The sequence below is a fragment of the Balaenoptera borealis genome (genome assembly GCF_965194805.1).
Source record: "Balaenoptera borealis genome assembly, chromosome: 14".
Classification (NCBI taxonomy): Eukaryota; Metazoa; Chordata; class Mammalia; order Artiodactyla; family Balaenopteridae; genus Balaenoptera; species Balaenoptera borealis.
The window spans coordinates 63,820,663-63,846,965 of record NC_138875.1 but is presented as its reverse complement, the minus strand read 5'-3'; the positions used below and the strand labels follow the sequence as shown (position 1 = coordinate 63,846,965).

Genomic DNA, 26,303 nt, shown 5'->3' with positions numbered 1-26,303 from the left:
TGCTGAGCACACCCCCTCCCTTCCCCCCTCCCCTGGGCTTCTGGAGCCCTGGCCGCCCCCACGGCCATCTGGCTCCACCAGCAACGTTCCCCCACTCCCTCTCCCAACTCACGGTGTGTTCCTCCCTCTTCCTGCTCTCCCAGGCCCCTGCCCCGAGGGGGATGGTGGGATGGCCACGTGGCCTCTTTTGTTTCTGAGTCCTCATGCTCAGTAAGGACTGAGAAAATGTGCATGTGCATATTTTTGCCTGTGCTGGGTGTGAGCACGCATGCGCGTGCATATGTGTACACACGTGATCCCTGCCCCGCCTGTGCGTGCACGTGTGTGCGGTATGGTGTAGGTATGCGGCACCCTGGGCACACGCCGGAGCCGGCATGGCCACAGCACTGGCATGAGACCACAGGCAGTGGAATGAGGGTGGCACACGGCCCCTGCCAGGCCTTGGAAGGGGGGGGGGGGTCAGCCTCATCTCCCAGCACTCCATCAGGACCACCCTAGCCCACCCGCACAGGGTCCTCCTGGATCTCAGGCTCCTCCTGGGACCACCTCAACCCACATGGGAACGGGGTGCAGCCAAAGCTGGGCTGGAAGGCTGGGACCTCTAGGGACTCTGTGTGACCGCAGAGCAGATGTCCCCACAGAGGCAGCCTTGTCTGGCTGGGCATGGTCTGTGCTGGACACACACCTCTCTCAGACACCGCTGTCAGCCCAGCCGGGAGGGAGGGGGCCAAGGCACACTGAGGTCAGTCTTCATGGCCACCACAAGTGCTGGGCTGAAAAGGGTCGAGCTGCCTGCAGCTCAGACCATACCACCAGGCAGCTGCCTTCCTTTCCTGGAACTCCATGTGCCATGACGGGGGCAGGGCTGCACCTCCAGGGCCCGCCTGCCTCTCACGGCTCACAGCAACCCCCAGCCTGAGAAGCCACAGCTTAGGAAAAGAGCTCTTTATTCCACATCGTCCAATATTTTTACACAAGTAAAATAAAACGCATATCTCTATATACCGCGATCCGGGCGGGAGGTGGCGTTCTGGAACAAACGCCCCGACCACGCCCTGTAAACATGACGGGGTGGAGATGGGACGGGCGGGTGGGCAGGCGGGAGGCGCCGTCAGGGAGGGCCTGCCACCCGGGGCTGGCTGGCAGCGGGAAGGGACCCCGTATGTACACACACCTGGCTGCTGAGAGAGGCCTTGCGCTCGGTGGCTGGTCAACAGGGCCCGAGTACCGTCCACAGCACCAGCGCGAGGCCCAGGGGGATGAGGCCCAGGGGGGCGAGGCTACAGGCGAGGCCAGGCAGGGCACCCGAGCCCTCCACCCCGCCAGCCCCACCAGCCCCTCCAGCCCCCGCACCCCCGCCACCCGCCTGGCCCAGACGGCACTGGCTGCGTGTGCGGTTCTTGCGGGAACAACCTGGCCGCCGGCGAGGGCCCGTGGTGGGGGGCTCTGGTGGCTGGGAGCCCTCAGGCTGCACTGCGGTCAGCGGGGGTTCGGCCGAGCCAGGCAGGGTCCCGAATGGGGAGTCGTTGATGTGTCGTGGGCCAGAGCCGTTGCCCGGCGGGCTGTCGCCAGACGGCACACGTCCCTTGAGTGCGTTGCCAGCCGAGGCCGGACTCCCGGCCTCCAGCACCGAGGCCTTGTCCGCAGCGTCCGGCTGACAGCACTTGGGCAGCCCCAGCAGCTCCTCATCGGTAGGCCCGCCGGTCCAGAAGGGACGGGACGGTCTGGTGGCCACAGCGCAGCCCTCCAGGTCGGCGGTGGCCAAGCGCTTGAGGTCGCGGCCGGCCAGGCGCGGGGGCAGGCTGCAGGGCAGCTCGGATGAGGAGCCGCGGAATTGCTGCAGCCAGGCCCAGAGCGGGCGCGCCCGGCAGTCGCACACCCAGGGGTTGTCGTTGAGCCGCAGGTATTGCAGGGCCCGCAGTGGTGCCAGGGCCTCCGCGGGCAGTGCAGAGAGGTTGTTGGCAAACAGGTAGAGTGTCATGAGACGGCCGAGGTCCCGGAAGGCGTGTGGGTGCACGCGGGCCACACGGTTCTGGTGCAGCAGGAGGCGGTCGAGGCTGTGCAGGCCGCGGAAAGCGCGCTCGGGCACGCTGGGAATGCGGTTGCCGTGCAGGAAGAGGTGCGTGAGGTTGCCCAGGTCGCGGAAGGCGTCGTCGGGCAGCGCCTGTAGCCCGTTGTCCTGCAGGTAGAGGTACTGCAGGGCAGCCAGGCCGCGGAACAGGCCGGGACCCAGCTCCTGCAGGCCGCAGCGGTCCAGGTGCAGTGTGTGCAGGCGGCTCAGGCCCTGGAACGTGGCGGGGTCCACGGCATGCAGCTGCGCGTTGTCGCTGAGGTCCAGCTGCTCCAGGAGCGCCAGGCCAGCGAAGGCGGCAGCGTCGATGTGGGCCAGCGCGTTCGAATGCAGCCACAGGATGGTGAGGTTGCGGCAGGCATGGAAGCTGGCGGCTGGCACGTATGTGATGCGGTTGCCGTGCAGGAAGACGCGCTGGCTGGCAGCCGGGATGTCGGCAGGCACGACCTGGAGACCCTGCTGCGGGCAGCTTGTGGTTACCTTGGGCTCGTTGTAGCACACACAGGCACCTGGGCACGGCGCCGCCACACTCCACGCCTGCAGCCACAGCACCCAGGCCAGCAGCTGGCTCCCTGTGGGCAGAGCAGAGGGCAGTTAGTGGGCAGGGGCTCCTGCAAGGCTGGGGTTGTGCAGGAGGGGCTGGGGCTGGGCCCAGGATATGCTGCCGCCCCTGGGAACTCAGGTGCTGTGATCCTTGCCCCACCCGCCAGGTGGAAGCTGCTGCACAACAGCCCTCCAAGAGGTCGAAAGCTCCACACCGGGAAACGTCGCCTGCAGATGCCCACGTCACCCTGCCTGGCACTCAAACACATGAGCTAACACGCCCGCACCCCTGCCACTTGGGGTTAGCAGGTCACCCCCAAGGCCCAAGTGAAGGCCTCCTGGGATGGACATGCACACCTGCAGATACCTTCTCGGACGCCAGTGAACACAGAGCCCCCGTGGACCTGCCCGCTGTCCCTGTCCGTCCCAGCACTGACCCAGCCTGTCCCTGTCCCATCAGCCCACAGGCCAGGCAGGGAGAGAGGCCCTGGCAAACACTGGAGCACCAGGCCAGCCCCGCTCATGCAGAGGAGCCCTGGGCCAAGGATCATGGCCAGGCCTACCTCCTGGCAGCTTCCGCAGCAGCCCTCCCAGAGCGTCCTCGGGCTGCAGGAAGGGTGGGGCTGTGACTCAGACCTGGTGCCCTGCCCAGGCCCCCAGAGCCCCTGGGGCCAAGGCCTGCCTGGATTCTGAGGGAACCTCCCCACCTCGGGGAGCTGTGCTTTAACGAAGAAATTGCAGGGGCCTTGGTGAAGCCGGGAGCCACAGCCCCAGTGGCCCTCCTGCAGGGGTCTGGGTCCCACCAACAGGACACAGGAAACTGCCACAGCAGCCCCAGGCTCCAGAGCAACTCTGCCATCACAGGATCAGGAGCCTAGGCCCTGAGGGCAGGCGTAGCAGGGCAGGCAGGTCCAGGGCTTGGGGGGCACTGCAGCCCTGCCCCGTGAGCCCCTCGGGCAGGCTGCTCCCTCCTGCACATGCCCTCCTCACCGCCGCTTAGTGCTTCCTGGCCTGGCTCAGAACACCTCCTGCAGCCTCCTCCCCTCGGCCTCATTCTCTGCTTGGTCTCCTCCCTGGGCGAGGAGCTTACTCCTTCCCGGCCAGTCAATCTCTGCACAGTCCAGCTGCCCCCAACGCTCCTGCCAAGACACGCTCCCAGCAGGTTCCGCCCCAGCCCAGGGGGCTGCAGCTCCCCTCTTCCCTCCCCCATCTCAGGGCCTCACCAAAGACCTAGACCGGGTAGCAGACTCCTCCTGGGGTGCTGTATCCAGGCTGGGCTCACCAGCAGGGCCACATGCCCAATACTAAGCTCCCTGCCTATCATCCCACCATTAGAGCCACCGCTTTGAATGCTGAAGGTTCTTTCCGCCTTCAGGAGTAAGTCTATTAAAATGTGAATCCCCCTGGGAGGGTTATGGCTTATCAGCTAACACTTGAGTTATCAGCTAACACCTTCGTTGACAGCTAACACCTGCGTTGACAGCGAACACCTTCCTTGGCAGTCAGCTGAGAGCAGGATTCTGCAGACATAAGGCCGGCTAAGTGCTGGGGCTGGAGCCAGGAGGGAGAAAGGAGGGGACCACAGGCCAGCTGCCCCCACCCAGAACCATGACCTTGGGCCCCAAACCCCCACTAGGTCCTCTCTGCCAGGGCCAGTGCAGACACTTGCCCCAAGCCCAGAGGCCCAGCAAGCCGGGCATGTCCAGCAGTCACAAGGAATACGCCCTCCCAGACTCTGGTCCCCAGGTACTGGGAGCACCGTCTGCACAGCCTAGGGGCCTCCTCTGTCTCCTGTGCTCTGGTGGCCACTGGGGCTGGGCCATTTGTTGGCTGCTGGGGACATGGCAGCCCCAGGACCACCCCCTGCCCAAGCCCTGGGTGCCCCTCCCTGGGCTGGCTGCACACAGGAGGCCATGAGGGGGCATCTCAGCTGTTCTATTTAAACTGCTGGCATCCTCTCCTGGCTCTCTCCTTATGGGCCTCCTTTGGAAAGTCGGGCCTGATTAAGCCAGCTCCCACGGCATCTCACTGTTGCCACGGGATGTGACTGTGCTATGAAAACAGTACTTCCTGCTCCCAAGACCTTGTGGCAGAGGACAATCTGGGGCAGGGTGAGGTGGGGCCCCAGGTACTCATCAGGCCAGACTCTGGACCTCACCACCACGGGCTGGGCCGCACCACCAACTTGGCTGCCAGCGGCCGTCCATCATGACCATACCCACCACATCACTGACTGCACTGTTACCACTGCACCCTGACCATTGGCTCCCAGGCCTGCAACCATGGTCTGTGAGCTTGGCTGGGTTGGGGTCAGCTGACCACTGGAACTGGCCGGCTCCTCCAGCCTCCAGCTGTTGCTAAGCGGGGCCCCCAGAAGGCTATAAGCCATGAGCTTGGGGCCGTGCCCACTCTATGAATGCCCTGAGATAGGCACCAGTGTTGAGCCACGCATGGGGGAAAGTGGCAGAGCAGCCATGTGGCTCGGCCCTGCCAGGAAGCGGGCAACAGGCACGAAGACATGGCTCCCCTCTCGCCGAGGCAACTGCTTTTCGGAAACCAACTTCTGATGGTCGGTCCCTCAGCACGAGCCCTGCTGTCAGCACAGCGGCCAGCGGTGGGCTCACTCCTCGCCTCAGCCACAGTAATTGGCTCCAGCCTGGCCCCCTTGGGGCCTGCCCGCTGGTCTCCATGGCAACCCCTCTGCTGAGCAAGCAGAGGGGGTATCTTTCTATGAGATAATCAAACCCAACTTTGTGTCATGTTTTCATTCTCACAGCAGGGGCCTGGAGACCCCACCAGGTAGTGGGAGGGTGTCCCCTGGCCCCACCCCCTGGACCCTATCACTCACCTAATCCTTCCCAACCCTAAAAGTCCTCCCCATCCGTCCCCCTGCCCCGTCCCCAGCCTGTCCTCCCAGCCCATCCTCTCATCCCACATCCCCCACCTCCCAACCCATCCTCCCTGGCTTTTGCAGTTCCCTGAGCCTGAGGCCTCTCTGGCCTGCAGATCTGCACTCGCTGGTCCTGCCCACTCATCAGAGGCCCCCAGGTTGCACCCTGCCTCACCTGCCTCTCCTTTCTCTCCCCCCAACCTTCCCACTGGCCCCAGCCAGCCACCCATTCCCCTGGCCCTACCTCCCAGTCACGCCCTGCTTCACCGGGTCCAGTGGGAGCTTGCCTCCTGCACACAGGGTGAGAAAACAGCCCTGTCCCGCCCAGCTCTCATACACAGAAATCATCGCGAGGCACACCATGCCACACCAGGGTCCTGGTCCCACACCAGGCCACCAGGCCCCCTCAGCTAGCTTCCCGCAAACCCAAGCCAATCCCTCCTCCGCCATCCCTCCTTTTTCCTCGGGCCTCAGCACAGAATGGATGGGTCAGGGGTTTTCTCTAGTGCCCTCCCCATGGAGGGGACCCCTGGGTCACGGCTAGGAGCCCCCACCTTAGCCCAGGTCTGCTCTGGAGCTGGGGCAGGGGCACGAGGGCTATGGTTGGTGGAGGACCAGCCACTCCGGCCTTGGGGATGGGGGCACAGCGACCAGACTCTGCTCAGGGTCTCTCCTCCGGGCCAGCTGATGAGGCCCAGAGGCCTCGAAGGCCATCTGCACTGCTCACCCTGATCCAGCTCCTGGGCACTGCAGGGGGCGGGGAGGAAGGTGGAGGGAGCAGGAGAGAGGAGCAGAAGGGAGGGGAGCCAGGAGGGGCGGAGGCTTCTGGGGAGTCACCAGCAGCCACAGGAGCCAGTGGGCAGCGGGCAGGCAGCTGCTGAGGTCAGCAGCTCAGAAACAGGGTGTGCTGGAGGCTGCAGGCACGGGGAGGTCTTCAGTGTGTTCCCTGGCCCCTGCCGCTCCCGGGGCCCCCCAGCCTGGGCTGAGGTTGCAGGAGTGCAGCTCCCCTGAGGTCTCATGGGGATGCCTCTGCCCCCACAAGCGAGGCCAAAGAGATGGCACAGGGCTGGCAGCCTTGGAAGCCCAGAGCACGGACTCAGTGCCCTCGGGCCTCTATGCCTCCCTGCGGCTATGGGGTGGCTGTAACACCCCCTTTGGGGGTCGTTACAAGGGTCCACCAGCTGATATAAAGAGGCGTGAGTTGGAGCTGCATAAGAATCAATTTTCTTTTTGGTGTCATGAGCCCATTTTACAGATTAGGAAACCGAGGCAGTGAGCAATTAAGCCATGGCCTGCTCCCACTCAGAGCCGGTCCAGGAGGAAAGGTGGGCAAGAGAAGGAGTCACAGAGCTGCCAGAAGGGGCAGGAGGGACATCCAGCCCAGGCCTGAAGAAAGGCCACTATGTGGCCACGGCAGGAGAGCGTGGGCAGCTCCCTCCTGTGCTCTTGGTGGCTGGGAGGGGACGTTTCCCGGGAGGTTCTGAGCTGCTGCCCACCCCCTGGAGGCTGGGGTCAGCCGTCTGTGGAGGGGCCAGACCGCCGTAGCATAGCTAGGACATCAGTCTGCTCAGGACCCTCTCGAACACCAAGAACGTCCCATGAAGGGTCATGTCACAGACCGCAGTTACAAGGCAGAACAGGAGGCCACAGTCAGCACAGCCAGGCCAGAAATAGCTCCGAGCGGGGGTGGGAGCCAGTGGCGTCCACACACCACAGAGGGTCAAGGCACCCGTCACGGCTGCACCCATACCCCTCCCATCCCTGCCAGCCCCCAACTCACGACAGGCTCACCACCCGCCCCCGTCGTCCATCTGTCCCCCCTTGGTCATAGTTGTTTCTCATACTCACCACCCACCTTCCGTCCGTCCTCCAGTCATAGACATGCGCAGTGGCAGCACACGTGGCCAGGGCGTTTCCTGGGCCCTTTCCCTAGCTCAGGTGCCAGGGAGGAGGGTGGCAGCCACTCCCGTGAGGCAGCCCACCCTCAATAGTGCCCTGTGTCTCCAGGGGTGTGGCTACCAGCTCCCTGCCCGGCTGTGCCCCTCAAGGCCCCCTCCTTATTGATCTTTTCAGGACGCAGCTGTGGGGCAGGGCAGGGTGGGCTGGCCAGGTGGATAATGGGCAAGGTGACCTACCATGGCAGGAGGGTATTGGACACAGGGCTGAGCAGTTCCAAACACCAGGCCAAGCTGCGTGCAGTGGGGGAAACTGAGGCCCACTGTGGGCAGAGCCGGCCTCCTGACTGCACTGTGCACGGGTGGACCCGGGGTGAGCAGGCCAGGTCCCTCTGTCTGGTGAGCTCTCCCAGGGGCTAGTGTATTTAGCCGTTCTACAGGTGAGGAAATGAGGCTTGGTGGGGGGTGGGGGGGGGTCTCTTGCTCACAGCCCAGGAGCCGGTAGGATTCTCAGCCCTGTGGTATCCAGTTGCTGAAAAGCCTTGCTGGGCAGTAAAAAGTTAAAGCTCCCCCACCCTTACCTCACCCATCAGCCCCACCTGGAACCCAAAATTTCCAGCCGACACAGCACCTGGGAGGCAGCTCTGGGACCTTTCAAGGCAAGGAAACAGAGAGTGGCGGGGGAGGGTCTGGCCTGCCTGGGAGCTGGAGGCCCTGAATGCAGAGCCCACCCACCAGCGTGTTCCCCAGGGGGCGCCCTGTGGTCGGGATGTGGTCCTGGTTGTCACACCTGTGGTCCAGGAGCGGGCTGACCACAGGTGTCACGTGGGGGATTGAAGGGGCCACGGAGCCCTGAGCTGGCCCCAGACAGCAGGCAGACATCAAGGGAGGAGCCCTGGAGCTCACTGCCAGGGTGGGGGTCCAAGAACACCCTCTGATGGGCAGGACACTGGGCCCAGCCAGCAGGCCTCAGGAATCCATCCTTGGCCAAGGCCAGGCTGCCAGCCTGGAGGCTCTGGAGCCTCGCCCTGTCCAGTCCCCATGCTCTTCACCCAGAGCCCACCTCCCTCGGCCCCCACCCAGGAGCCCCACATGGAGGGCTGATGACACCAGCATCTGAAGCCTCGTCCAGCCCCAGGACCCTGCCTATGCAGGCCACACCCACACTTGCAGCAGAGACTCAGCCAGCATTTCCTCCCCCCCAGAGTCTGGACATCCCCGTCCCCCCACCCCCGCCCCAGCAAACCCCCCACTCCATCAGGCCACCAACAAACGCCCGCTGCCTAATTACCTGGAGAATTCTGTCTCCACGACCAACTCATCAGGGTCCTGAGGCTAATTCAATCCGGGGGCCAGTGTAGGCTCAAGTCCTCAGAGGATGCTAATGAGAAATTGGCCAGTGGCCGACATGCTCCTGCCCCAGGGAGGCTCAGAGAAGGGGCACTCCCCGTGCCAGGGCCTGGGACCTACCGCCACACACCTACCACCATGCCCACCCGCCTGCCCAGATCCCCGTCCACTGCCAGCTCCTGTCCAGGACTGGATGCCTAGCCTGGCAGGGCCAGCATGGGTCCTGCCCTCCCCGCAATCCATCCCCCACTCCTCCCGGGACCCTGCATCTACCGCCAACACGAAGCTGACCATTCCTGCGAGGCCCTGACGGCAGCCTCCAACAGGGCAGATGCAGCGCAGGAGCCCACGCTTGGGGTGGTGGGGTGCACGCCATGGGCACACACAATAGGAACGCACTCTTGGAACTTGTGCTGCTGGGGCCTGCGTGATCAGGGCACAGAGGCGAGCCAGCCAAACAGCAGAGGGGCTGCTGTGCAGAGGCTGGCAGACATGGGAGCCCCAACCAGGAGCCAGGAGCCAGGCCGAGGGGTTCTGCTCTCCTCTGTGGTGGGAGTTGACGGGTGGGCACATTCCCAGGTGTCCCCGAGCCCTTGGCACTTGTCAACATCACCGACAAGGCAGGCGGTGGCCTCTGCCCAAGCAGGATCTATTTGGCTATGGGAAGACAAATGCAGGTCTCTGGAGGCCCTCAACCGCTCACCCTTGGGGATCAGCCCGTCCGGCCTCTGGGCCGCTGTGGATTAGCCCCATCTGGAGGGAGCAGCTAGACTGAAGCCCACCTTCGCTGTCCCAGGAGAGCCGAGTTCTCGCAAACGCTCCCGACCAGGGTGGCTTGGGCCCCGAGAAGGGGTTAACATGGGCAGGGTGCTTGGGGGCTTTGAAACTGAGCTGGGAGAGTGAGGGTGGGGGGCAGCACTCGCCAAGAAAGACCGTGGGGAGGACCAGCATGGTCTGCTGAGCACCCCTGGCCAGAGGCAAGTGTGGGGCCCAGGACCCTCAGCCTGAGATGCTCCCATTTGAGTCACCACCAGCTGAGGTCACTGCATCCAGGGGCCGTGGGTCCACAGGATGGTCCGGGGAAGCCTGTTGGCAAGGCAGCCTGCACGCCAGTGCCTCTCTCCTTTCCTGGACCGAGTTGTCCCACCTTTGTTATTTGTTCCTAAATGGGAAGAGTTGTCAGCCAAGGCCTGAATCCTAACATCTTGGGAAGTGCATCAAAACTGACTTGCTGTGTCCCTTCCTCCCAGCCAAGTGGACAGTGTGATGCTAGTGGGCCAGCGAGCCAACCCCTGTGTGACCTGGCCACAGAGCCCAAGAGGAGGGTGTGGGGTCCTGAGGAGGAGAGACCCCCACCAGCCCAGAGGTGAGTGAGTGGGTGGCCAGCGCTGGGCAGACACGAGACAGCCCTGAGCATTCCAGCAGCAGTGCCTTGAGGCCATTCAGGGCCTTCTTGGTCGAGCTTGTCTCCCAGGGAGGCCCTGTCCATCCACCTTGACATCCCAGCCTCACACAGCACCAAGCACCAGTGGAGGGGAGAGTGGGGGGAGATGGGGCCCTCGCCTCCCTGGAATGCCCAAGTCACAGATGTCCCTCACTCCTGGAGGTTTTGCTACATCCCACAGCACGAGGAGATGACCATCAACCCCACTCCTCAGACAAGGGCACTGAGCCTTATCAAGGTGCGGTGACCACAGGGAACCAGCAAGACCAGGGCACGGGGTCCAAGACCCCCCTCCTGCCACATCAAGTGACCAGGGCAGGCCCTGAGCCCCAAGTGACCCAGATAACAAAAAGGGGAAGCAGCGCCCCTGTAGCAGGTGAGCTGCTGAGCCCCTCCCTCCAACACATGCTCTGTGTTCTCTGACCCCCAGAGAGGCTTATCCTTGGCCCAAGCTTTCCGCTCCATGGGCTGCCCGAGGTGGACCCCAGGGTCCAGGAGCCCTGGGCTCAGATGCCAGCTCTGTACACCCTCACCAAGGGGCTGGGGAAGCTGTCTCTACAGCAGTGACATGAGGATGACAACAGGCCAGGACCCACCTCCCCGGGGCCCCAAGATGCTTCCAGCCTGGAACCCCACTGAGCACCTCCACCCAGGCTCTGGCTTTGTGGCCAACACCCTGCCTCCCCAGGGGCTGGTGTGGGGCCTCTGCCGCTCTGACCTTGGGCAGCCCTGTCTGAGGCGAGGAGCCCAGGCAGGAGAGGCCCACAGCTCACAGGTGGCATCCGCAGCCATGCTGATCACTCTACTTGTCTTGAGGCCCCTCCTGCCTGGCATGGTAGCCCTGCTTTGTCCATGAGAGGCTGCATCTGGGTGGGAGGAGGGCACGGCAGCCAGGCCATGCTGCGAACACACCTAGGGCAACCTCCCTGCCTCCACTGAGCTCAGCCTCAGCGGAGGGAGGAGGCTCGGAGACGGGCGTGGAGCCCAGCACAGATGGAATGGCCTCACAAGTTGCTGCTGCTCCTCCCGCAGCGCTGGCACACTCGGCGGGCCCCTCTGTGCCCACCCTCCACCCGTGTTAGAGACCTGTGCTCACCCCACCCCAGACCCAGGACGACAGTGATGCAGTACTCGCTGAGGGGTTAGGGAGCAGGGCGACGAGGCTGCTCCCCCGGAGAAATGTCCAGAGGAAGGATCTCCACCATGGCCTCCGGGGCGTCCAGAGCAGCTCCTGCCTGATCACCCACACCTGCCAGTCGACAAACCCCACTTTCAGCAGAGCATCCCACCACCTTCCATGCTTCCCTAGTAAACGCTACCAGAAAACCAGGTGTCTGGAAAAGGTGCCAATGCCGACAATCGCGGCAATGCCTCCAGAGGAAGCAGAGACAGTGCAGCGAATAGATAGAAATTAGGGAAAATCTAATCAGTGTCCTCGTAGGGATAGAAGAGGATTTAAAACAAGAACTGGGTGCTATGAACAAGGAGCCATCAGAAAACAAGAAGAGTCCCTGGAAGTTAAAGATAGAATTGCTAAAATTATCCCAAAAATCAATAGAGAGGTTGGAAAACAAGGTTAAGGAAGTCTTCCAGAAAGAAAAACAAAAAGAGAAACAGGGAAAAAATGATGACATTCAGAAGACAAATACAGATCCAACACCTGTCTTAGGTAATTCCAGAAAGAAAACAGAAAATAGAGGGAAAAAGTTATCAAAGAAATAATACCCGAAAATCTCCCAGAGCTGAAGGCTCTCCTGGGTGAGTGCCTGGCACAACACGTGACATTCACAGTGTGATTTCAGGTCTCTGGGGGTCAAGAGAGGAACAGGAACACGGCAGCAGACTTCTCCACAGCACACCGGACGCCAGAAGACCACAAAACTGCAACGGCTTCAAAACTCTGGGGGGAAACTATTTTCAACCTGGAATTCTGGACTGGGCCAATCCAGCTTGAATAGATTTGCTAACATTCAAGGGCTCATAGAATGATTCTTCACTGTGCTTTCCTTGGATAGTTAGCTGGGAATGCGCTTCAGCTAAAACAGGACATAAACACGAACCCCAAGAAACACTGGGTGATGAAAGGCAGTCAGGGGTGGCTGCGAGGGGGCCACAGCATGCCCAGCCCAGGAGGGGACAGCATGACAAAGGCCTAGAGGGAGACTTCCCCTGGGGAAAACGAGACACCCAGTAGAATGCCTGACACAGAGAATAAGCACATGAGGGTGGCATATGGGACAAGAGAAAAAAGACAAAGTCAACTGTGAACTCCAGGAAAAACAAAAGGCCAGACGAGAGCAAGAGGGTCACCCCCTGTGGTCAGGCAGTGACAAGCATTTATGTGACCTGGATTAGGAAACACTGGTTATGAATTTAACTGTCGGTAGTGAGACAGCCACACTGGGGAGTGTGCTGGAGAAGAGGGGGCTGGGGTAGGAGACATGGAAACGTGAAGATAACCACCTGGAAAAACAGGGAACATGGCAACAGCAGGTGGGTTGGAGGAGGGCTACAAACCAATGCCCCAGACCAGCCTCTGAGGGCTGGGTGCAGGCTTTCACTTTGAGCAAGATATGGCCGACCACAGTGTTATCTTTTTAAAAAGACTGCATACTTGGCAATGAAATCTCAGAAACAGAGATAAATAAAAAGAAGAAAATAAAGCATATCTGCCAGAAGGTGGAGACGAACGTGGGTTAGCAGCAGGCGTCTCCAAGGTGCAGGAGGAGAAAGCGGGACTGAGAGCTCTCGAAGCCTCCTGGTGCTCAGCCCAGCGTCTGGCTGATCTTCAGCGGCTGCTCAGCCAAGGGTGGCCAAGGACGCCCCCAGCCTTCAGGGACGCTCCAAGCTCCTGGCTCCAGGGGCCTCTGAAATCCAGACTCTTGAAGGGACAGCTTCCAACCTGAAGATCCATGTGTGCCCTGGGCCTTTCACAGTCCCACCACCTCCAGGCAGCCCCTCCCACTGTCTCTCCTCAGCCCTGCCTGCTCCCAGGTCACAGATCCGACCCCCTGACCCCAGACTGGGGACCCTCAGGAGCAGGGGATCCAGCGGATAAACCCAGGGCCTCTGGGGTAGGAGTCTGCAGCCCCTGGGGAGGGCTCCCCTGACCTTGGCCTCTATGAGAGCCCCAATCGCGTTTCTGCATCCAAATGCATGACACGCAGGCAGGGGTGACGTGAATAAGTAATTGCTCTTTTATTAACGAGTGATAAATTATTCCTATATGATTGTGTGTGATAACTCTTCCTTATTTGAGATCAATTTGGGATGGAAATTGTTGGCGGCTTCTCACCAATGAGGGTGGGAGGATCAGGCACGCCGCTGCCTCCTGGAAAAGCAGGTCAGTGTATTTCGGCTACTTCCTGAGGCTGATGCACCAGGCGCTCCTGGCAGCAGAAGGGGGTCGGCTGCCCTGGGGGCGGGGCTGGGAGGGTGGCCTCATTTCCTCAGCACCGGCCCCCATGACAGGTGCCCAGCATGGCCTCTCCCACCCCACACCCCGCCTCACTGGACCCAGGGCACCGATGCCCCCTGGCAGAGGAAGGGGCAGGCTGGGAAGGAGTCCCTGAAGGCCCAAGGCATTGCTGGGGACTGCCGCGGCCAGGCATCAGGAGGCAGGGGGCCATCTGCAGGCCACACTCCACTCATCCCCGCTGTGTAAACCTGAGGACCTGGGCAGCCCAGCCTTTCACCCCACAGAGGACATACCCAGCGCCCAGCTGGCCTCCCCTGCCTCCCCACCCAGGCCGGCATGGCTCTACTTCACCAAGCCTGACAAAGGCATTTGCCTTTTCCCTAAAAATTTTCCTAACGAATTCACATCCTCATTCCCTTCTCACCCAGCCCAACATAAAAGGGTCCCCAGCGCGAGCCCAGGCCTGGGTCAGACAGACTTGCTCCCCACCCAGTGCCCTTGGAAGGCCCTTGGCCTGCTCACCTGCAGACGACCTGTGAGGGGCTGCACACAGCAGGTGCTCAATAACCACTGAGCCAAGGAAAGAAGGGTTGCACCCCAAAGGCCTCCCTCACGTTGACCCCACACCCCGTGGCCCCAGGGGGCCAGGGGAGCCCGGTGTGGAGGAGGAAGCAGACGTGCAGGGAATGGGGTGCCCTTGGCTGGTGACCACAGCCCCCACAGGCCCCACCTGCTCAGAGCAGCACCCCGTGGCTCAGGCCTCTGCACCTCTTCTGTTGATGCATCAGAAAAATCCAGCAACCCACTGGGCAGGCAGCCAGCTGCCTCTCGCCCACCCTCCTACTGTTCCCTGGTCACAGGCTCGCCCCTGTCATGAGCCAGGTCACCCCAGCCCAGACACGTCGCCCTGCTCAGCTCAGGCACAGCGAGCAACCTTCGCCTCTCAGAGCCAGGTCTGTCATCTGTAAAAGGGGGAGGCTATGTCTGAGAACTTGACAAATCACTCCCAGGGTCCGTGAAACCCCCACCTCTGTCCACTGCCAGGTGCCCCCTTTGCCCCACACCTCAATGGTCAACTTGGCAGGTTTGCCTTGCTTGTTTCTGCACCCCCGGGCCATGGGCTCCTCGGGGCAGGACCGAGGCAGGTCCAGGGCTGGTGATGGCACAGGAGATGCTCCATAAACGTCCGTCACGTGAATGTAAGAAGTGTGAGGCTGTGGAGATGGCTGTCCCAAAGGTGTCCAGGCCCAGGAGAGTCCATGGGGCACTGACGTCCCCACTGGGCGAGGCAGCAGTGCCTGATGCCAAGGGCAGCTTCACTTCTGTTCCAGGCTGAATGTCTGTGCCCCACCCCCCAAATTCATATGCCGAAGCCCTAACCCCCAATGTGATGGTATTTGGAGGTGGGGCCTTGGGAGGTGATTAGGTTTACATGAGGTCGTGAGGGTGGGGCCCCATGATGGGATTAGTGCCCTCGTAAGAAGAGATACCTGAGAGCCTGTTTTCCTGTGAGCAATGTGAGGAAGGCGGCCATCTACAAACCAGGAAGAGAGCCCTCACCAGAACCGACCCTGCCAGCACCCTGATCTCAGACTTCCAGCCTCCAGAACTGTGCAAAATACATTTCTGTGGTTTGAGCGTCCGTCTGTAGCATTTTGCTATGACAGCCTCAGCTGATTAGTACGACAAATTTCTTAAAACTCTGGTATATTTTTCCAGATTTTTCTACAATGCACACGAACTGGTAAAATCAGAAGAGTTTTTAGTTTGTTCCGTTTGGTCTCATGTGCCAACACTGGATGGGGCAGCTGGCCCAGGGTAGGGTGGGTGAGGCCAACCCCAGGCAGCGGGAGTCCCTTTCAAGAGCCCCGTGCTGTGGGGTCCCCGCCTGGTCTCCCAACCTCTACAAACCCATTCCCTTGGCTGAAAAATGCAGACGACAGGCCCCACCTCGCAGGGTGTTGAGGCCACACAGCTCATGCAGGTCTGGTGCGCACAGTGGATGCACAGGAAATGCCCGGCCCACCCGCCCCATGGGAGCACCTCTTGTTGCCCCTGGCAGGGGCCACGTCTCCCCTAACGGAGGGGAAGTTAAGCCACAGCTAGCAAGGGCATGATGGCGCCTGACGTGACCTGACCTGGCCTGACCTGAGCTCAGGCAGCACCCCCTTCTTGCTCCCAGACACCCCCCTGGAAGGGCTCTTCTTCCCAGAGCCCCACCACACCCATCCCACTCCCCTCCCCAACCACAGTCTCGCCCCGAAACCTGGACTTAGCCCCTATGGTGCCACTGAGGGAGCAGGCGAACAAGCAGAGCGCATGGAGCTTGGCTGGGGTCTCGGTCCCTGGGCTCCCACCAAGGGTTCTCGGCAGGGAAGGGGCCTCAGCTAGGCCTGAGGGGCCCTGTGCGCATGACATGCCAGGCAGGGCCTGACCCCACCTGGGCCTCGGGGCAACGTGGGGACAGTGAACCCACCGGCGTCCACATTGGCCACCCGGCAGGAAATGAGCTGCGGGGGTCAAAGCGTGAAGGTCTGCAGCCCTACCTCCCTATTTCCCACCACCCACCCCAGGGACATACTGCCCCACCAGAGCCCCTTGTACTGACAAGGATGGTCCTGCTGTATCAGGCTTCCTGTGATCTGGGGGTCAGGGGAGGCAGCCACGGAGTCGGGAGGGCTCCGTAGAGGCACTGACACCCCCCCACACCACCGCCACCCGCCTCAGGCCAGCCTAGGGGCTGGGCCACAACTCCAGCAGCAGGTGAAGAATGGAGTCCATTAGGGCCACCATCTGTCTCAGCCGTGACGGGCCCTCTCGGTGACATCCAGGAGGTGTGTAGATGGAATATCTTTATGGGGAGAGTTTTTCTTTTGCCAATTTTCGAAAAGGAAGCCAGACACTTGTCACACCTGTCCCCGTGTCAGCCTCTGCCTGACAGAAATTGGGGCTGAGGCAGGGAGATGAAAGACAGCCTGGACATGGCCGGAATGCAGGGGCCATGTGTCACACGGCTGGAGCACAGAGCAGTGGGCTGGCCTCCTGCTGGGGCATGCCGCCATCCACCTCTGCAGCCCCCACCCCATCCTTCCAGCCCGAGCTCCCCGAACCCCTCCCTCTGCACCCCTCTTGGTCCCACAATCTCCTCATCTGACCCCTAACTCCCTCCACCCTGCTGCCCAGGGCCTCCTGAGCCCACCCCAGGGGCCCCGCCGCACGCACTGGGCTGTCCTGGAGTCTCTGGGCTTCTGCTTGCACCAGGAGCCCCCACCCCCTCAGCCAGCAGCTCCAGGGCCTCTTTAAGACGTAGGCCCAGGGTGGCCTCGGTGAGGGCCCAGTGGGGGACCCAGGCCTCAGGCTCCTCACCAGCCTGCCAGCACCCACACCCTCACTTCTCTCCCCTGGGTACCTAGTGGGCTTTGGGGTGTCTCCCAGGGACCTGGAAGGCTGAATATGTCACAAGAATCTCGAGGTCCCTGCTGCCTGGCATGGGGCTGGCCTGAAAGTAATGCTAGAAAGCACTTGCAGGGGAACAGAGGTGGAAGCCAGTGGCCCTCGGGGACCTGTCCAGGGATCCCCGTACCCCCATCTGGATTGTGCATTGTGGTGCACGGCTAACCCCACCAGGGGTGAGGAGGGTCCTCCCCAAGGGAGGGGGGTCACTTGCTAGGCCATACTCAGGAACCACAGCCCCAGGCCCCCCCTCTGCCCTCCATTAGTCCCTGTCATGTGGGGAAGGCCACCGCACAGTGGGATGGGGGTTGCTCACTGCCAGGGCAACATGACAGTCCTGCTGCTTCCTCAGATGGCCCTGGGGGTCACGGCCTCAGCCCCCAAGGAGATCTAAGAGCATGGTCCCCACCAGGTTCATCAGCCACTGCCTTACATGGCCTCATCCTCCGGGAGGCCCTGGGGAGCCTGGAAACGGGCTGGACGGGTGTGACTGGCCAGCTCTGTGTTCTCTGAGGACAAGTGGGGGCTGGATGTGTCCCGAGAAAGCAGGGAGGCCTAAGCCTGGGCAGAGGGAGGGAAGAGGCAGTGGAAAGCGTGGGAGGGATCACGGCAGGGCTCTGGGAAGGGTGAGGGTGGCCCAGGACACCAGAGCCCACTCGCAGGTTCCTGGCTGGGGTGTGCTGTGGAGGCAGGTGAGAGAGCTGGGTGCGGGGTGTCCTGTGTGACCTTGGGACCCACAGCCCTCCCGAGACCGCTCTGATGCCCAGTGCGTCCTGGTAGTCAGCCAGAACTGGTCTTTCTCTGGAATTCTGCTTCCAGCCACATCTTTGGGAACAGTAGATGCTTCTGGGCCAGAGGCCACACGGGGGACAGGTGGCCCACCCTCCCTCTGCCCGGTTCCCGTCTTGCCCAAGGACCGGGCAGGAACACTGGCCTCCTTCTCGCCACACCAGAAGGCTGGTGCAAAGTGAGCTGTGGGGCAAGGGTTCACACCCACGTGGTGAAGCAGGGAGACCCTGAACCTCCTTCCAAGTCAGCACCGTAGCCAGCTCAGCACCCACCTGCCCCAGGCCCCCGCTGGGCCTCCGCCTCTCACTGAGAAAGGCAGACACCCCATGAGGGCCCCAACTTCCCCTCCCCCAGTCACTGGCCCTGCCTGGGGCCTGCACCTCCCACCCCCATCCCACTGTGTCCCCCCAGCCCCATTTCTCACTTGGGTCCCCATGGCATTAACTAATAGGTCACAGACCCCCCCCCCCCCACTTGGGATGGGTGGCAAGGACCTCATGCAGAAGGGCTGGTGGGGGGAGGGAGGCCCCAACAGGGGCTCCTCCTCTGCGCTCAGCAGAGGCTCCTGCTCCAGAGAGGACAGTGGGGCCCACACCCATCACACACCTGCCTGAGTGCCACCATGATGTCCCCAGGGCAGGGAAGGACCTGGGAATCTGAGGAGGCCCCTGGGACATGGGGGCCCCACGAAGCCCCATCACAGCCTCTATTTCCACGGCAAGTTCCAGCTCAGGGCAGGAGGTTCCACCTGAATGGGAAGGGGCCCCAGGAGCTGGGACAGTCAAGCCCCCACCAGGGGCTGTCCCGTGGGCATCATTCACCACTGACTCCCCCTTCACAATCTCCTGTGTGACATGGAGGCTCAGAGGGTGAGTGGCCTGCCAGGTGCACAGCTGGCTCTGGGCTGAAGTCCTGGGCTCCCAATGCAAGCCCCATAGGCCCTCAGCTAGAGCAACTCCCCCAAAGGTTGGCACCTCTGCTCTCTCTCCAGACCTGTGCCCTGGAGGGGACCGCCCTCTTGAGCCACCTTGGGCAACTGGCCTGCGCCCGATGGCCAGTGGCCAACCCTGAGGGCTAGGACCACCAGCTCCTGAGACCCTGGGAGCTGACTCAGAGCACTGCCTGAGGCCACCCTACCATTCGTGGCTCCCTGCACACTGGTGCCAGGCCCAAGCTAGACTCAGGGACATGGACGTGGGGAGGCAGACACAGGTGTGTGTGCCAGGCCTGGGGCCAGGGAGCCAGAGTGGAAGAGACGTTCCCAAACCAGACCCCCTGGTCCAGGCCTCATGGGGGGGCAGACACAGGAGAGTTCAGTCAGGAGGGGCTGGCCGGCAACATGTTTTAGGAAAGCATCTCAGAGCCTGAAAGGAGGATGAGATGGCGGGCAAGGAGACGTGGGCGTCTGAGGCCACGGGCCCGGGAGGGGGGGCTAGTCCACAGCAGAACTTTGATGAGGGATAAAAGGGGACGGGCAGGGAGGGGTCAGACTTGACACTGGACTTTGGGGAAGGGTAGAGGGAGGTGGCCAGGACATGGACCTTTGGCCCAGATGTAGGGGGTGGAGGGGCAGGTGGTATAAGGGCGATCACCACCAGATAGGCTGAATCTGGGGGACCCAGGACACCCAGTGGAGCAGAGCAGCACGTGTAGGGAAAGCGGTGTGGAGCTGCTGGGCAGGGGCAACCTAGGAGCCTGAGACCCCCACTCAGCTGCACAGGCCTGGCACACAGCCGGGAGGCAGCAAACGTTTGCTAACCAACCACTGGGACCCAAGGGCCAGACAGAACTCCATGACAGGCCAGGCTAAGGCCTCAGAGCTGGCCCTGCCAGGCAGGCCAGGAGGCCAGTAAGTCTGGGGGCTGTGGATTCCCCGCCGGCCTTGAGCCCTCCCCTGCCTACCATGTCCACTCTTTGCCCCTCCCTATATACTGAGCACCTACTATGTGCCTGGAGCTGCCACAGGATGCCATGAGCCAGCCACCCACCCCCACCACCCCCAGAGCCCAGCACCCCACACACCTCAGACTCAGAGGGTTTTCCCACCCATGAAGGCATCGAGTGGGAATCCCACCTCTGGTCGACAGCCGTGGATTACGGACAAGGTCTCTGGTGACCAGGAAAGGGCAGTGCTGCCCAAGGTCACACAGCAAGCCAGTACTGCAGAGGCTGATCCAATGGCTGCCCAGACTTCAGGGCAGGGAGAATTCTGGCAGGTCCCTGAGCCCACCCCATCTGGGCTCTGGCAGGAGGTAAATAAAGGCAACATCTCAACAAGCTCACAATGGCTGGGACAGACCGGGCACACGGTGCTGGGCCCAAGCAGTTGAGGGGCAATCTGAGAGGGCTCCCGGGAGGAGGTGAGGGACTTAGAGACTCGTCTTGGCCTGAGCCCCTCAGCACTCCACCCCCTTCCTCGATGGGCCCCTCACCCATCAGCTTCAGCCTTAGCCTGACATTTCCCGTGACATTTGCTGCAAAGAAATAGAGCCATAAACCCAAAGGTTAAATTTGCACATTGCCTTGCTGCCAGGAGAGCATGGTCCCTCCACCCACCAGGTGCTTGGCTGCAGGATTTGTGTGGGATGGCCCACCCACCCTGGAGCCCCTGATGGACCCAGGCCCTCCAAAGGACCTCAGCCACTGTTTCCCAAAACAGGAAACTGGATAGGTTACTGGATACACTAGACCCTGAGTGTGTTACACAGGGGTGGTAAAGGAGCTCTGTCAGCACCTCTTACCCAGCCATTCCCAAATTTGCTTGACCACGAAACACTTGTCCAATCCCCACCAACATTCCGTGGAACCTCAGTTCCATGGAGCGTGATCTGTGATGGCGTTAGGCCAAAGAGCATCCCCCTGGGGCACCGGGAGGCCGCCTGAACAAAGCTGAGTCAGCTCCTGACACCCCGGTTCCTCCACTGGGCTCCCCGTGTCACCATCAGCCCAGCTCCACGTGCCAGGGCCTGGCCGGGGCTCACCACCTGCCAGGCCCACCTGGGCCAGCCCTAGACAAGCACGGTTCCTCCCCAGGGCCCCTCCCCCTCTGGGAGGGCTGCCGACAGCCCTGCCCTTCAGCTCCACCTCCTGCCCTGGGTTGGCGGTGGGGGCGGGGGTGGGGGGGGCACTAGCAAGGCTGTAGGACAGGGCCGCCATGGCCCATTCTCTATCCCCAGGCAGGGAGAGGCAGCGGGCCCACTAGGAGACAGGACTGTAAGGACACTGCGGGGCCGGGGTGGAGGCTAAGTGAAGGGGGCAGGAGAGAGACAGCCCCAAAGCGCCGGCTGCACTAGGGCTGGACCAGCAGCAGAGCCGGAATCCTGATGAAGGCCAGGAAACAGATTCCACTTGTGAGTAGCAGAAATGCAAACCCAGGGGTGGGAGAGGCCCGAGGGCTCTGCCCCCTCCACTTAAAAGGTTGGGAAGGGTTGGGATCAGGTCCTGCCTCCTACTGGGGGAGGGGCACCTGACCACGCCCCCGGGGGACCTAGCAGGGCTGCACCAGTGACACTTCTCTGGTTGTCCAGCTGCACAAGCACAGGCAGTGTGAGAGGCCGAGGCACGTTTGGATAAATAAATGATGGCGTATCCTCGGGAAGGGATTCCACACACACCCGCAAACCCATGATACACAAGAACAGTTCCCAACGTGCAAAATGTTTAAAATACAGCGACCAAAGAAGAAACTGCAGCACAAGACACCCGGCCGGGCCCACACGATCCAGCAACGGCACCAGGAGATGCAGGGGTGCGGATGCTGCTCTGGTTGGGCTGCCATTTTCAGCTCCGTGGCCACCTGTCCTTTAAAGCATTTAGTCCTATAAACTCAGGTGGGCAAGGACCACATCCCTTCACCTGCCTGGCTCAGAGAGAGTCTGACAGGCCAGGAATAAGTGAGTGAGTGAGTGAATGAACAGGTGCCTGAAAGCAAACGTGGCATCTGGGAATGGACCGCTGGAAGGGGCAGGAGCAGGCGGGCCACAGAAGGTTAGGCAGCCTGGCCTAGGGGTCAGAGGTCAGAGCCCTGGGCACAGGGCAGCCTGAACCTCATTGACTGTGCAGGGCCAAGAGCCATCAAGAACCCCAGGATGGGGCCTGGGGGCCAGAGTGCCACTCACACCTACTCCCCATGCTCACTGAGACCCCCATTCTCCCATTCCTTTGGCTCAGTTCACTGGTTCTTCATGCTCCTGACCCCTCTCTGGATGCACAGACTGAGGCTCTACGGAGACTTTCTGGCTACAGGCCCAGGAGAGCAGGAAACACGGCCCTGGCGGGGTGAGTTCCTCCTGCCTCCACCAGCTGGGCCCCTCCTGGTGCTGCCCCAGCTGCCACAGGCCTCCATGCCACAAAGCCATGAATTCAAGGCCAGGGCAGGGAGCACTGAGGGGCCGGCCCAGCATGCCGGCCGTCCTGGGGGCAGTGGAGGGAGGGTGAGGTCGGAGTCTAGAGAGTGGGGGTTGGGACAGCTGCACACATCGGGCCCCTCACCGTCTGTCACTCACAATGAACAAAAGCAAACAAACCCTGGGCCCCACCACGGACCTGGGGCAGCCCTCGGCCTCCCCTGTCTTCCAGAGCCCGAGCACATCTCCTACGGACCCCCTACAAGCCCTCTTGCTTGTTGAGACCCCCTGGGCCAGGCTCTCTTCCATGACCACAGGGAGAAAGCCAGCTCTGATCTAAGGGCCCCCGGCTGACCATTAGTCCTCACATAGGGAAACCAAGGGTCAGGGGTTCTGCAGGTTCCCAGCTGGAAAGGGGCAGAGCAAAGTTGCTGCCCCGGTGTGGGGGACACATCGGTGGCCACTTCACACCTCCCGCAGGGACCTCTCTCCCTCCCTGCCTCCCCACCTGCCCACCTCCTTCTCCAACTCCCCAGTGACCTCCATGGGCCTTTATTTCCCATCTGCAAATGGTTAGGAGGGAGGGTCCAGCTGGCAGTGCAAGGGTTCCAGGGGGACTTCCCTCTGTGGGAACCATTGAGTGGGGCAGGGGGGTAGTGTTTTCAGTATTTTGAAGGCAGAAGCACTGGAGTCAGAACTCCGTGGGGGCCTCACCCTTTAAGTGTCCCCAACAACCCCTGAGGGAGGCCCAACTACTGACCATGTCACAGGTGAGGAGACTGAGGCATGGGTGAACTGCACACCCAAGGTCATACCACTGTCGGTGGCTAAGCCAGGACCCACATCCAGGCCCTTGTTCTCCTGCCACCCCACACCCAGGAATCAGGGTCTGTGAGCAGCCTTCTGCCTTGCAGGGACCTGGTTCCTTCCTCACCTCAACTGGAGCAGAAGTGGGAGCGGTGATGGTACCCACTTTAGAGATAGAAAGACTGAGGCTTAGAAAAGGGGAGTGGCCAGCCCCACTGCCCACCTCATCATGGGACCCACCCCTCTGTTTCACCCCCACACAGCCTATAAGGATGACCTACTTGTCCTTATTCTACAGACAAGGACACTGATGGGTGCGGGGGAGAGCAGGTGGCGTGGCCCTGCCTCTCTGAGCCCTGGCCTGGGGTCCTCCTCACCACAGTGAGAGCGAGTCACCAATACCCTTACCTCAGACCTCCACACAGCACCTGAGGCAGCTGACACACCACAGAACCTCTCATCAAGAAGGCTCTCGCCATGGAGACCCCCAGGCACCGGGGGAAGAGCTTTCCTGAGGTCACCCTGGGTCAGCCGTGGGGTGGGCATATACCTACCCTGAGCTGGACCTAGTGGCAGACTGCAGAGCATGCCGGGGGTCTGGCCTGTGTGTCACGGTGCTGACCTGGAGGTGTGAAATGGGCCTTCCCTGCCTAGGTGGGTCCCAGCCCCCATCAGCCACCACTGCCCCAGCCTGGGGGGAGGGGGAGGAATCAGACACTCCTTTGGCCTCACACCCTGGGCTGGGGCACTGGGCCCCCAACACACATTCCCTGGGCCTCTGCTACAGATTTGGGTGGAACCTGGCCACGGGCTGCCTGGGCACACAGGGGCACCCACGTCTGGAGGCAAAGAGACACATGCCGATATGCTCACAGGCACACACGGTCATGCGAACAGAGACACACGTGCAGACGCATACCGAGTTCACACACACACAGCCCCAGGGGGCTGGGAGGGGACAATCCCGGACACGGGGGTCGGATCCTATAGCTGGTTTCTCACCCTTCTGAGCTCCGGCTGCCCAGGGCCTCCCCCTTAACACACGTGCATGTAGGCACAAGAATGGGTCCCTCGGAGGGGACCTAGCGTGCGCCAAGCGTGGAGACCACAGCAGGCACGCTATGTGCATGCATGGCCGTGGGCGAGCAGGCGGGGGCGAGGACATGGATGTGCACCCACAGCGTGTGTGTGTACGCGTGCACACGGGGCAGCCTGGCATGCGTGTGCACATGCGGTGTGCAAGTGTGCAGCCCTTGTAGACATGTGCACGTGCAAAGAAACGTGTGCAGCCTGCGGCACCTTGGAAATAAGCAGGGCACCCTGGGGCAAGGGGGGGTGGGGGGGGACGAGGGGAGCACCCTCCAGGCAAGGCATGTCCAACTCCCTCTACAGGAGGTCACCCCCAGCACCTCACACCAGGTAGGGGGGAAGGGTCCCATGAGAGCTGCCAGGGAGGGGGTGCTTGGAGCCCCACCACCTCTGGTGCCCCTCAGCGGAGCCCGCAGGGGCCCTCAGGCGCCCTCAGACTGCGGATAGGGGGTGCTTGGCTGCGCCTCTCCTCGCCCGCCCCCTGGGGGGGACAGCTCTGGGCCAGCCCCGCCCCCCACGCCCTCTACTGTCGCCAACGCCCCCATTCATCCTGCTGCGGTCTAACCCCAGAAAAACCAGATGTCCTGAGCTGAGTCCGCGGGTCGAGGATGGAGGCGGCTGGACACCCCCCACCTCTGCTCGGTACCCGGGTTTCTTCAGACCTGCTCATTAACCCCTTCGCGGCCGGGCGATCAGAGGCAGGACCCCACCCTTCCAGCCAGCAGTCCCCACACTAGCCCCGTCGCCGCCGCCGCCGCCAACTTTCCAGGGAAGCGGCAACTTTTCCTGCTGCCGCGGGCTCCGCCCTCCCGGGGCCGGGCAGCACTGCGGTGGCCTCGCGGCCGCGCGGTAACCCTCCGCAGCCTCGGCAGCCCGGGCGCGCCCCGCGGCTCAGGGAGGGGCGCACCGGTCCCCGCCCGCCGGCCGGCCCGGACGCGGCACTCACCTCCGGCGGACGCCCTCTTCATCTTAGGGGTCGGGCGGGGCGCGTCGGGGACCGAAAGTCGCTCCGGGGCCGGCGCCCGTCTCCCCGCGGCCGGGTCCGCATCCAGGCGCCGCAGCTCCGGCCCGGCCCCGGCCCGGCCGCGGGACGAGGCTGCACGCTCCGCCCGGTCGGCTGGGCTGGCGGGCGGCGGCGCGGAGGCGAGGGCAGCCGGCCGGGAGCGGATGAATGTTTTATGGGATCATGTGGTTTGACGCGCGAGCGCTCCGCCGGGTCCCCGCCGGCCGGGCCAGGCGGGGCGGGGGCGGGCCGGGGCGGGGCCTGGCGGCGGGCGGGGCGCCCACCTGAGCTCGCCGCGCCGGGCCGGGCCGGGACGGCGGGAGGGGCGCGGGCCGGGGGAGCGGGCCGGGCCGCGGGAGGCGCTCAGCCCGCCCGGTGCAGCGGGGCCGCGGGACCAGGACAAAGGCGGCGCGTTTCTAAAGAGGCGGCGGCCCCTGCAGGCGGCAACGGGAATGGCGGCCCGGCCCGAGTCGGCTAGGAGCGCGGGCTGAGGGCGTGGCGGCCCGGACTGGAGGCTTTTGGGGGTCCCCGATCGGCCAGCTGCCGGGCAGGGCTTGGTCCGCAGGCCTGGGAATGCGGGGTGCGCCTCTGCCTGGCCCACGCCCTTCCTCGCCTCAGTAAACCCTGGAGGCCAACCCCCTCTGCCCAGCAACCCTTTGCTGGGGTAGCATTGCTCCATCTTTCAGTTAGAAAACAGGCTCAAAGCTCAGGAGACTTCCCAGGTCCCCCCCTGTCTTTGTGGCCTTCTCTGCACCACCCAGGGAGGGGACTCAGGCACGGGCCTGCCCCTACCTCCACAGGTTCCCCCCACCTGTTCCCTCCCGTGGGATGGGGTCTCCAGCCCAGGAGTTCCTCTCTGAGCCCACTTGTTTAGTACCCCACCCTTCTCAAAGCCAGGCCAGGCTCTAGGGCCAGAGAACCCAGTGACACACACTCACACCCCAGGCACATCTGCACAGGCATCCCACCTCCCTCTGCTGCTCGGGGATCTACCTGGCCTCACAGGTAAGCTCTTGAGTCTTCAGCCAGCTGCCAGGCCAGCGTCCCTGCAGGCTGCCCTGCACATGGAGGGCTGGGAGCTGATCAGCCAGATCTGGGCCTCTCCGAGCCTGCCTGGCAGGTAAGAGGGCCACGTGGATGGGTACTGGCTGGCAGAATTAGTTCCAGTCTGTAGGACCCTGTGCCCAGGGCAGGCCCTGGACTGG

General features: G+C 62.5%; 1 protein-coding gene across 2 annotated transcripts; it reads right to left on the bottom strand.

Moving 5' to 3' along the window:
- Positions 1-930: 930 nt before the first annotated feature.
- RTN4R (reticulon 4 receptor) lies at positions 931-25,267 on the bottom strand. Of its 2 annotated transcripts, none has more exons than XM_082354757.1 (2): positions 25,042-25,267; positions 931-2,643 (listed from the first exon to the last, which is right to left on the bottom strand). In XM_082354757.1, the coding sequence occupies exons 1-2, from the start codon at positions 25,061-25,063 to the stop codon at positions 1,211-1,213; spliced, it is 1,455 nt and encodes a 484-aa protein (XP_082210883.1). In that variant the 5' UTR covers positions 25,064-25,267; the 3' UTR covers positions 931-1,210. The 2 variants fall into 2 exon arrangements, with proteins under 2 accessions (XP_082210883.1, XP_082210882.1); XM_082354756.1 differs by lacking the exon at positions 25,042-25,267 and adding an exon at positions 2,982-5,482.
- Between the last annotated feature and the right edge of the window lie 1,036 nt (positions 25,268-26,303).